The sequence below is a fragment of the Grus americana genome, chromosome 14 (genome assembly GCF_028858705.1).
Source record: "Grus americana isolate bGruAme1 chromosome 14, bGruAme1.mat, whole genome shotgun sequence".
Classification (NCBI taxonomy): domain Eukaryota; kingdom Metazoa; phylum Chordata; class Aves; order Gruiformes; family Gruidae; genus Grus; species Grus americana.
In genome coordinates this window covers 5,198,993-5,211,301 of record NC_072865.1, presented here as the reverse complement: position 1 = coordinate 5,211,301, position 12,309 = coordinate 5,198,993, and the positions used below count along the sequence as shown (strand labels likewise).

Sequence of the window (12,309 nt, the reverse complement as noted above, 5' to 3'; positions counted from 1 at the left end):
ATCCACACTTAGCCTTTGTATTTAAACATCACCCCACCGCTTGTGAACTAAATCTACATAGCAGGTGTTAATTGAGTGCTAATTTATTTAAATTCCTCGTGATGAGAGTGATTAAGGGAGGAAGTGTGTCCCTGCTTGCTGGAGAGGTTATTTGCTTTTGAAGTTTTTTTTTTTTAAAAAAAAAGTAAAAAAAAAAAAAAATCAGTGGTTTGCACAGAGAGAGTTGAGTACTTAAAAAAGGTAACTGTAGCATGATCGTTTGCCCTGTAGGAAGCTGTGAGCATGTTAAAGGTCAGGCTCTGTGCTCAGACAAGCTCCCTGGCTCCCCATCGACTTCAAGGGTGCAGCGTGCTTGTTTCAGAACTGAAGTTGCCTGCAAGACATCAGTTTAAGGACAGCTTTATGCGCTTAAAAGGCTGGACGCAACTAGGAGGACTTGTGTGAAAGAGAAGAAACAGAAAAACGTGAGATCCTGAAGGTAGGAAAAAAATTGAAAGAACTAGAAGCTGGACTGATAAAGGCAGAGGAGTAAATCTCACAGCTTGTGCTAGGGTAACTTAATAGTACTCCGACCAGCACTGCGCAGTGTTAGAGAGCAGCTTTTCTGCACTGCTCCAATTTACTTTCTATGAATGGTGACACGTTGCACCTGATCAGGTTCTCCTAGTTGCTTGAGCCATATAGCAACAAATGGCTAGGAAAAAAGTTCAGAATCTTTTGCTTATTTATTAAGGAATCTTAAAAGCTACCTAAAAGTTGTGGTGGTATACTTAGTGCTTGAAGCCTCTTTTTTTTTTGCTTGGGTTAAGTCCCTTTAATAAAATTAGTATAGATTTTGTTCTGCTTCTTTAAGGCTGTTGAGAAGGACACTGTAAGCTGTGGATACAGAGGGCTCAGAGAGGAGTAGCTGGTAGTGGCAGACTTCTAGAATTGCATTTTCTAGCTTTTGTAGAGTGGCTGTTGCTAAGCAATAATTTGGAGAAGTATGACTGCAAGGACTTAATCAATTTTATAGTTGTTCCCAGTAATAGCTTTGTTCTGTCATCACTGTCTTTGTCGGTATTTCTTCTTGTCTTTGGTAATACAGTTGCAAATCCATACGCTACGTGAGAGAGCTATATAGCTAAATCTGTCTAACAAGACAGTTGTTGTACAGCTAGTCATTAGAGATGATTGCTTGGTTTGAGGTAACAGCAACATTTACAATGTTGAGTCTCATTCATAATAGTGTTTCAAAGCACATGGCAATAAGGCTGTGGGTTTTCAAGATATTTAAATGCGCATGGATGGATATTTCTAGATATTTTAATAGTTTCCTCTCTGTATCTCGAGACGTGTAAATGCCTTCCAAAATCTGGTTCAGCATTGCTGGCAATCGAAAGCCATCTGCAGCTCTATACACTAGGTAATGTTTTATCCAAACCAAATTTTTAAAATCATCGAATTGCATAGCTGATTTTGGTGGTATGTTATATCCCTTTGTGTGGGACATCAGGTACTGCATTAGGCTGTGGATGCCCCACCCCTGGAAGTGTTTAAGCCCAGGTTGGATGGGGCTTTGGGCAACCTGGTCTAGTGGAGGGTGTCCCTGACCGCAGCAAAGGGGTTGGAACTGGATGATCTTTAAGGTCCCTTCCAACCCAAACCATTCTATGATTCAAACTAACCAGAACTTTAAAAATAAAAATGCAACAACAGCTCACTGGTACTGCTGCAAGCAATAAATTTTACAAGTAGTCATCCTAAGCAGCAGGTATCATCTGAAAGAGCTTCCCCACAGGTTGCTTGTTAGAAATGCCAAAAAACAGGCTTCCTGCTGCCTTTGAGAAATGTGGAGAGAGGTTGGAAAACTAGTCCTGTTCTAAAAGGACAGCTAGCAAACGTCTTCTACTGCCCCTATTCCTTCCAAGAGGTGATTATGCCAGAGGTTTTATAAAAGGCTTTCGTTTTTGCTCAGTAGACAATTAACAGTCTGCCCTAGTTTGAAGCAATCACCAGGTAAAGATTGCAAGCAATGCAATGTTGGCCTGCGTTAGATACTCTCAAGCAAACAGACTTATCTGTAGGTGTTTGGACCTGGGTAGTTGAGCGTGAGTTGACTTGAGTACAGTGATGTTTGAAGGCAACACCACCACCAGCACAGGTTCATTGCAGGCTGCAGGCAAGCTCTCCGCAGCTTTGCAGTGCTGCAGCCTCCTGAAGTCCGTGCAAATTAGCTTCAGCCAGGGTTTTGATTCTGCAGCGGGGTCTGGTTAGGGTCCCAGCTGATTTCCCTGGAGCAAACTTGGATTTCATGGAAGGGCTTGAAGCTAAACTGAGAGCCTCCTCTTAGTGATCTGCAGGTTATTGAAACAAACCCATTTTTAGTTGGCGATTTAGTAAAAAAAAATTCCTGTGCATGGAGAAATGTATACTGAAATGTGATCTCTCCTGTAGTGAATTTGGAGGAGGATGTTCAGAATTGTTAAAATAACTAGTTTAGTTAAAGTGGCAGAGTACATCCAAAAATAATCTATAACACAGAGAATGCTTTCTGTCACGGCCAGCCATTTACACACGATGTAACAGTATCGCTGCAATGCAGCACTGGCATTCGGCTGAGAGAGGAGGCACACGTCTGCCTCGTAGCTCTCCCCTTCACAGACAGGACTGAGGAAACTCCTCTGTAGTGCTGGGCTTGGACCTTTTAACCGTCACCATTTGCGGTCTTTGTTATGCCTATAAACACCTGAGAAGCACTACAAAAATCTGAGATGGAATTGCTAAGACGTGCGTTCTAACTTGTTTTGTTTCTTTGGAACAATTAGACAGAATAACTAATAATGCAATAAGTACAAAGCTACCCGAGAGCTGCATTGGGCGAAGAAATTGGAACAAGTATTGTTTTAAAAGGGAACACTTTATTCTTGGGGGAAAATCACCTCCTGGGCAAGGAGTGTCCCTACCGTGGCGTGGGACAGTTTTCATTCAATCCAGTGGGTTACCGGTTCAGTACTTGGCCTCCGCAGAGTGCTTTGCACGTACAATCTGCACCACGCCACAGGATCTCGAGTTCTATTGCTGTCTTATAGAATGGGAAACAGAAACATGAGGTGATGCCACTTGGCCACGGTTACGGAGGGAGGTGGTGGCAACAGAATTGTACCTTGAAATTTCCCAGGTACTGTGAGCTTTGCCTCGTGCTCTGCTGTGGAGCCTAAGGTCTTCTAGAGGCTAATTATTTGGGGTGATGCTTTTAAAGTTACTTATAGACAGGCACTTCTGAAAATACCATTAGGCGCTTACCTGGGCCTTTAGATAGTTACATACTTTGTCAAATCGAGCCGGGTGTTACACGTTCCCATTGTCATTTAGGCACACAACTCAGGTTACTGTACGTGCACATTTCCCTGTTAGGGTATGGGGCACAGGAGCTTTGCAGTTGCATTACCAGGCTCTCTAGAAAGTTCATCCTCTAAATATTGTGTAAAACTAACCAAGCCATGCGATTTTTCTCTTTGTCTTACCGCAGAGGTGAAGCCCGAGGCGAATTCCCATAAGCTCCATGAAAATCTTCAGCTTCGCTCTTGGAGTTCACCTGGCTGAAGTTTGTGGCTTCTGCTCGACTGCCCAGCCCCGGGGTCTCCGTGCCGTAGGACGGCAGGCCAGCCGCGTCTCGGTCCTTGGCTCCTGTTTGGCTGCTCCTAGGGAAGGTGGGTTTCTTCATGGTGACTTGCACAGCTGGCCTGTGGGCAGCACCTGCAAAGCTTTCCATCTCTTTCACTCCTGGAAGTAGAATTGTCCACAAGTCAAGTAGAAAGCAGTGGTGGTTCAGCAGCGTAACAGGAAGGGAAACTGGTATGTCTGTGCAGGTAGATGAGAGTTCACCTGCCTGGGCTCTGCACAGACCAGAACCCGCACAGCTGCATTAGCCAAACCTGACTTCTCACCGGTGAGCTTTGGTTTACAGGCAGGGTGCTCTTTGGAGGCGGCTGTCAGCACATGCCGGACAAGTCATGTGTTAAAATAAACAAGGTTTGGATACAGCCAATGTGTTGGGCTAAGCTGGCATCCCTGAAGGGATGAAGCTCAGGGGTGAGACTCCTCTGTGAGAGAAACAACATCTCCCCCTTGTCATCCTTGACCCAGGAGGAAGAGGGGCCAAAAGCAGAAATGCGGAGGAACTTGCATCCAGCTTTGAGAGGTACCCAAGCAGACTGCATTTTTGGGACATTTCTCTTCTTTTGAGCCTGCAAAAGCATTTGGGTCTGGCTTCTGCTTGGCAAATATCTGTGATGCTGCCTGATGCTGAGCAGCAGCAAATTCTCTTGTGCTTAGTTGCTCAGCTCAGAGATCCATGTGCTTACCTGGGGAAACAGAGAGATGTGCACTGGATGCTGCAGATCCAAACTCATTTTCAGCAACACATTTAAATATTCCGGAGTCTTCTGGAAAAGCTTCTGTAATAACCAGGGTGCAGACTTCCTCTGAAATGACAAATTCAGGCATGCTGTTGTACCATAAAAGCCAAATGTTAACTTGTAGGAACTGGTCCTTGCAGAAGGACTGCTACTTAGTGATGGGGCTTGGCAGCAATAAAGTGTAAAAAAAGTGACATAAAGGGCACAGGAATCCAAGGGATTCAGAAGGAAGGATCTTTTTTCCTGTAACTTTAAAGAAACAAGTTTAAATTCTGTCTTGCACAAGTTTAAACCCCAAAAAAGATGACAGGTCAGAATAGTTCATAAGTTTTCCCTTCACATACAGGGTACTCTTTCTTGACTGAGTGTAAAAGGGATGATAACCTTTCTCATCGTGTTGTGAAATAAATCAGGGCCTTTCACATGCTTGTGTCAAAATGAAGAACTTGAAAGCTCTCAGCCTGACACTGAATGCTATCTTTGGGCTCCCCTTTCAACATTATTGGTTTCTCTTGGATGAGTTGGGAAAAACTAAGCTTAGGGTGATTAACCAATGAGATGTCTAACAGAAAAATGCACAGTGTACTTACCAGGAACAGCTGATGAACAAGCCTCTGCTCAAAATAAGAAAGAAAAAAATTAAACGTCTATAATGCCAGAATGGAAGAAAGCCCTTCAGCCCTTCCCTCCTTTCCCAGCTCAGCTGCCACCCCGGTTACAGAAGGGACCGCCTCTCTTTGTGTCTGCCAAGAGAAATAACATCTGCATAGGGGAAGCTCAGGTATGGCTGGGGAACCTGATGGCACAAACACCTCTCCACTGAGGTGATATAGAAAAGAGCTCTACTGACTTTGGGGTTAGTTGCTGTGAATTTGGCCCACTGGAGCTATGACCTCAAGTCTGGGAGTATGATAAACTGTTTAAAATGTGCTTATGTTGCAAATTTTTTTCCTGAGTTCATCGGTAGTTATAATATACAGTGACAGTGCCTCCATGGCTCAGTAGTCCTTTCATTAATATATATAAATTATATTAATACCTAACAGCATGGCGATCTCCTCCCATTGTGCCTGACCTGCTCACGCGTTGCCGGAGGAAGCACGGGCTCTGTACAGAGTCTGTGACTTTAGGTCATTTGGTACTTGTAAACTTAACTCTGCCTCCATGAACATGTACGATCTCCTAATTTTTGTAGCGGTTCTTGTTCCTGTCTTATCACTGTCCCAGTAAAATCACTGTACATCAAACAGAGGTAGCAATACCTACTTTTTCGTAGTATGCGGAAATCGGCAGAATCTATTATCTGATCATATTCTCTGTACCAGTGAACCTGTAAGGTGGGTGTAGCACGAACGCGACATTCAAAAACCACTAATTGACCCTTGGTAGCTTTTATGTTTTGTAGACCCTGGAGGAGGAAAAATTGGTGTTAATGGCTGACATAAGTATTTCCCCATTGAAGCAATTATTACAGAATGATAGACCCTTCAGTGAAGAGGATGATCTCGTGCCCACATTTTTATTTTACTTACAACAGCTGATTTAATTCTAAATGCATTTGCAGTGGGTTGTGAATGGAGGATTTTCACCTGTAGACCAGTGCACATTGAAAGGCTTTAGCTTGCTTATGCATTTAAAGAAAGATACAAATGCAGGAAAAACATCTGTTCCAGTGGATACAATATAATAAAGGAGGCTACTGTGAGAGGTTTCCACTTCAGCCTCCTTTGTAGGAAATAAATGAGATGAATTCATGTACGTGGTTCTGTCTGTCTGGGTTGTTTACCAATTAAGATGTTAGTTTGATAGCATCACCAATGAAGCATGCTGGCTTTTTTGCTTTGTAAAAGAACCAATGTTCCAGCCTCGAAATACCTTCTGATGGAGCAAGAAAACTCAAAATCTAATGCTAGTAGTAGCAGAACAAGCTATGTTGTTCAAACAACCTCTGCTCTTTACCTTTGTAAATGCAGGTGTGCTTCCGTAGGCAGACCCGGTCAGGCTCGCTGAGGGACTCTGCATCTATATAGCAAAGAAAAGTGATTTTTTTATAGCTTGAATTTCTCATAGGCAGAAACCCAGCTGTGTTGCTGGCTCATAACTTTGAAACAAGATGTCAGAGTGTTTCATCTGCTGTTCATGTGCCAGCCTAATAAATACCCTGTGGAGAGTCTCCATTCAAGTGTTCCAAGAGGAAATGCTTCCCTGGACCGTGAACACCAAGTTAGTGGAAAGAGAAGGTGGTAACTGGTAATTTTGCTGGCGTTATAGCTATAAGGCAATTAGTTGTCTGCATTGTGCGGTCTCTATGTTGCTTGCCAGTAGTTGTCCCCTTCTACAGAGATCCCTACCTGGTTCAGCTGCTCCCAGGTCTAGCCCTTCTTGGCTTGTGTGGTGTATGTGGTAACTACAGGGAAGCTGAATGTAGAGAAGTGAGGAGAAACCTTGGTAATCTGTCCTGACGTTGTCCTTTAAAGCTCATCTGACGCAGAGGTTACAATAAGGTCTCTGATTAAGCAAGAAAGGCAGTTTTAAGATGCTCAAATATTTGCAGTGCAAGATATGTCCCTGTTCCACGGTGGGGCATTGATGTGCACTCATATCCATCTCATTTGGCTTTTGAACCATGTGTCTTGCATATAAATGTGCAACTGAAGTGCTTGGGTTTGTTTTGCTGTGGCAGTAGTCTTTTTTATAACCTGTCTTTCCTCTGAAATAACCCAAGTTTTCAGCTCTTTCCCTCCCAGCCTGAGTTAAGACGTGAGTCTGTCTCTAGGCAGTCTGACTTCCCCAGCTCTTGACCAAGTATGTGCTCTAACCAACTACCTGTTCTGAAGTGAATCCTTGAAGTAGGCTGACAAATGGCTAAGCTGCGTGGCAGCCCCTCGAGCATTTCCAGCCCTGTCACCTGCTCCATCAATTCTCTGAGCAATTCTGGCTAGGAAATGTTCCAGAAAGCCCTTTTCCAGAGCTTAGGCTCCAGATAGTGATATTCGTGATGACTTGCCTCTTGGTCACTTGCTGAAGATGTGCTTGAGCTGATCCTAGCAAAATATTTCTGTAATACTGTAAACAATAATTTAAGAGGCGTGTAACCTACTCTTTGAGCATCAATAGATAACGGCTGAATTAAAGTGGTGTAACTCTGGTGAACTGAACGGCTGCTAGAGACTTCATTGGCTGAGGAACCAATAGTCAGAAAAACACTGGTGGCTTTCCGCTTTTTCCTAGCATGGGGAGAAAAATAAACAGGGCAGGATGGAGACAGAGACTTTAGGAGGTTGAGTATACTTGACCCAACAATGTTTGCACTTACTGTGACATTCCTCTGGCCCTGCCAGGATGCTGAGAGTTGCAAGGAGGCTTAGCCTTCAGATTTACCCTGTGAACCTGGAGAGACAAACATAAATCAGTGCGTGTTTAGAACTGTCTTCTTTTCCTTGCAACATAGTGATGGCTGTTTGGTGAACTGAGCATATGCTGGTTGGAGAGCAAGTGGTATGTGCCAGGGAAAATAGAAGCATCCTTAGTATTTGAGAGTAGGCTCAGGTCACCTCTGGAGCATGTAGACATCTAACCAAGGTTATTGATATGGACCTCTGTAAAAGATCCAAGTTCTCCGTGAAACCTGGCTGCATGGTGGAGTTAGGGTGTTTCTGCATTTGGATGGAAGAGTCTATAAAAACCCTTGTTACTTTAGCTAAAGTGAAAATGGTACCTCATAAACCAGCTACCAGAGCCTTCTTGCATACACACCGTAGTATACTGGATTGACACAAAAAAGTTGCTACTGGTAGCTCGTTAATAAAGAGTTTACAGGTTTCATTTTTTTTCCCCATTCACTATGGCAAGAGAGATTTTTCTTGGTGGAGTACTGCAGGCTAACGGTCTCACGTTGCTGTTTTTCGTGGCACTGTTGCATCAGTAAAAATGCCGGTCTTGATAAATAACTTGCAGCAGCAGCAGTGCTGTCATCACGCGCTCTGCTTCTGGATGGAACATTGAAAGTGTGACTCTGGACTGAGAGCCAGCAGCACGTGTGAGACGCAGAGACAGTGCTCCTACGTCTGCCTTGAGCTACAGCTGCCGGGAAGGAATTGAACCTGGTTTGTCAGCAAGGACAAGTCATGGAAATAACTGAATTGACTTTCTGCTGGCTGTAAGAGCAATATATGTCCCCTGCCAATCTGTTTGGTGTGATGCAATACTCCTCAGTTGCTGACTAGGTAAAGGCTGCCCTGGGATTTCTCTTCCTCATCCACTAAGCCAGCCGTTCACCCTCTCTCACTCTTAGCACCTGCGGCGTCAGAGTCTTATTCTACATTATCTGGTAGCTGATGTTGTCATGTACTGCCAAGTCCTATGTTGGTGCCTGTGGTCATGGCAGATGGTTACAAAGCTGTTGTTTGTTGTTTCGTTATCAGTTGCTAAGGCCACTGTAACTGTTCCCTTGTGAGCTCCTTGCCTGTTGAACCACTGCCTTTGTGGCAGTTTTGCTTTGTGTTTGCAGCCTGTTAAGAACCAGATGTGAGTGGTTGCGGCTTGGCAGGTAAGTAGCCTTTCCTTAAGGTTACAGTTGTTTCTTTGCACCCCAACAGTGGTCTAGGTCAGACAAACATATGTGTTTCTTCTGGGTCTGGATCCTACGCTTGATGCTCCTGGTTCCGTATGGTATTGTTTGGTACTTACTGCATTTGTAAGAGGATAGGTAGAATAACTTCAAATTTGGGGTCTTCTAGCTGACTGTCACCCTGTCTTGGAGTCACATTTGTAGAGATGCAGATAGGTGCATGGTGTAGAGATATGGAGGCACCTCAACAGGCTAGGATGTAGTTACCTCGAACAGGTCAGTAGGTATATGCATCTGTACTCTTCTGAGGCTTTGCATAGCCATTTGGTCCAAATAATTTATTTGAGATCTATTCTCTCTCTCTCTCTCCTGCTTTCTGTCACTCTCCAGAACAGTCATAACTGATTCCAGCACAGAGTATCTTGCAGTCTGGTTGTATTTGACTGGTGTAGCCAAGTGACAAGTGCAGGCAGCCGTGTGAGACAATGGGCTGCTGTGAGGCAGTCGGACATCTCTGATGAGAGCATGTCACTGTGTGTCTCATCCAAACCTGCAGTATGTTACCCTTGGCCCTGAGCCAGCAAAGCGGTTACACATGTACTTGGACCACCCATGGACTTCATATTTCTATCTGTGGCTCTTGAGTTATAAGTATCTCTCAAGCAGTTCCAGGGTGGCTCCTGTCCAAGCTTATGTCACGTGGCCATTGACAGGGCTGTGCCGTGATGCAAGGGCTGCGCCGTGATGCAAGGGCTGCTGGATAATCCCAAGCTCTTGGATGTGGGAAGAGGGCCTGGGAAGCCAATGTTCTTGAGTTGCCCTGGGTTCCTGCCGCAAACCAATGCTATCTGTACTCCACCGCAGGTCCCTGCCATGCTGTCTGCATTGCCTCCTTGCAGTCTGTCAGGTAACGGTCAGCATAGTTGGTTTTCAGGACCTATGAAATAGGCGGATTTGGTTGTTTTCTGATTTTTCTCCCAAAGAAAAAGGGCAGTGAAAAATCAGATGCATGCAGATTGTGAAAGGAGTTCCTGGGCTAACAAATCTGCTTTAAAGATCACCTGATCATGACTGAAAAAGCATTAACAAAACTGCATTGGAGAATCTATGCCCCCTTTCTTTCTGTATGACAAAAGACTTAATTCTCCTGTAGAGATGCCATCATTCTTGGTTGTTCCACTCTATCTCCAAGTCCATGATCAGCCTGGAATTGGGCAAGATGTGAACAGAAACAGAAGGCACAGACGTGCCCCTTAGCAAGAGTAAGTGAAGTAGTGAGAGAGGAGACTGTGGCAGCCTGTGGTTTAACATCGAGCATGGTGAGACACTCCAGCAAGCTTGCTCAGAAAGGTTGGACATGCCTTATCTGGAGCGAGAAGCAAGGTCTTGGAGAGAGATTGGTCTGACATGGCAGAGACCATGGCCAAAGATGATGGCTGTCAAAGTGGCAAGTGAAACTGGACTGATGTCGTGTAACACACCAAGCAGTCGGTGTTCACACAGTAAATACAGGCAGCTATATATGTGCTGCTGCAGCTGCCAGTGCTTGAGGAAGGCTTGGCTAATCTCTTGCCAAAGCAGATCCTACTAGTTCCATTGAGAGGAGACCCCATCGTTGGGAAGTCTGTTTGTGCTTTGCTGCTGTAGGTGTCTGCTGTTCAAAGCAGAAGCCGTCCTTGAAATCCACACTGCTTGCAGCACCCTGGTTTGTAGACAAACTCATCCTTCACATGCATGATTTATGTTAGACGCTCTGTTCTCATCTCCTGTTCTGTGGTCCTTCGTTTTCACAGTTGGCTTCTTGTGAGTGTGTTGGGTGCTTTCACTGTCAATATTGGATTTGGATAAACAGGGTTCATGGGAATAGATAAAAGGCTTAGAAGCTTCATCACTGGAACAGTCACTGTTTTAGTCTGAATTTTGTGGTTTTGATTAAGACCTAATGACACTTCGGCTCAGGATATTTTGTAAACCAGGAGACTTTCAGGTATGCTGAACATGGTGGCTGGTGCTGCTTTAAAGGGCAGAATGAATTTGGGATAGTAAATGTAGTGAGAGCATTTGGACTCTGTCTGCAATGCTGACCAGCCCTGCTACTACTAATTGGTTTCATGTGATTGAAATAGTGGGCTTCTGTGCGAGTGCAAAGCTGTCTTGTGTATGAGGCTGTGCGTGTGGCTGTCCAACGTAGCAGCAAAAATGAGAGGAGCTCATTCAGCTTCCAAGAAAACACTGGAAGGTCACTCTGAGATAGCTTAAAGGAGACACGTCAGAGAGAAAACAGCTATGAGTGATGCTCCAGGCTTCTCTAACTATCTGTTTTCAGACTCCTGAGATCCCGTTCCTGAGTCGTGCGGAGACCCATGCGTGACGTGCCCCTCTGTCCGTGTTTGCCTTGCTAAGCACCGAGGCTTTCCACAGCAGGTCAGCGGAAATGTCGGCACTGTGCAGCTTACGCCCTTGAAAGAATATATACCCGAGGTTTTACCTTGGTGAGTCATCCTAGCAGTCCTAGTGTCTCATGTAAATGTCAGCCTTTACTTAGTGTAACTCTAGATCTTTGTGAAGAGGATAGAATTAGACTCAGCCAAATGAAGAGTCCAAGGACCTTTGCAACCCAACACCAGAATGATTACAAGGTACATACAGATCACACTGTTGACACAAACCATAATGACGACATTCTAGCATTACCTGAATAGTTGACATGGCTGCAGAATTATGCTATGTGCAACACTAGGACAAATTTAACACAGGGTTAGGAAAGTATTAAAGCTACATGGAGCCTGTTTGCCAGGTGTTTAGATCATTAAATCTGTTTTAGAAATAAAATCATCATCTGCAGGATCTGAAATACACTGCCGTGTAAAGAGCGTATGTTGGGAGAAGGAGAACATTTTAAAATTTACACTTAGAAGTAAGGCAGACTTAGACTGCATCATCATATTAATGTACCAGCATGTCTTTTATTTAGAAAACAGGCTTTAATAGATAGAGAGGATAATAACCTTCAGTCAGTTTGAAAGCGATGCATTTTGCAAGCCATCTGCGTGTACCTGATGGTGTTACTCGTTTTCATAGAGGTGTTCAAGCTTTGGGAGTGTATGCTAGACACTTGGCTATCTTGTGGCACTACCCTGTACGGCTTAACAGTGATATGAACATAGGACTGCAAAGAATGAGGCTTTCCATAAGGCAGTGGGATGGAGAAAGCTCTGTCTGGAGCTGTATTTCTTCTGTGCCATATGGCTAAACGGGGAAATTGGCAGCACCTCAGTAGTGAGCTTTCTAGCTGTGCGTTACTTGATGACGTGAATATGTGATTTGAAAGTGGCTTCT

At 44.4% G+C, this 12,309-nt stretch overlaps 1 protein-coding gene and 1 long non-coding RNA gene across 2 annotated transcripts in view; one reads left to right on the top strand and one right to left on the bottom strand.

The window, feature by feature from the left end:
* Positions 1–3,502: 3,502 nt before the first annotated feature.
* LOC129212980 (palladin-like) lies at positions 3,503–6,422 on the bottom strand. Its single transcript, XM_054842246.1, has 5 exons — positions 6,360–6,422; positions 5,667–5,808; positions 4,991–5,014; positions 4,347–4,466; positions 3,503–3,765 (listed from the first exon to the last, which is right to left on the bottom strand). The coding sequence occupies exons 1-5, from the start codon at positions 6,420–6,422 to the stop codon at positions 3,503–3,505; spliced, it is 612 nt and encodes a 203-aa protein (XP_054698221.1).
* Positions 6,423–11,336: 4,914 nt separating this feature from the next.
* The window catches only part of LOC129212550 (uncharacterized), a 33,075-nt gene continuing 32,102 nt past the window's right edge, over positions 11,337–12,309 (top strand). Inside the window, exon 1 of the long non-coding RNA XR_008579207.1 lies at positions 11,337–11,462. This is a non-coding gene — a long non-coding RNA (uncharacterized LOC129212550). The remainder of the gene's footprint in view (positions 11,463–12,309) is intronic.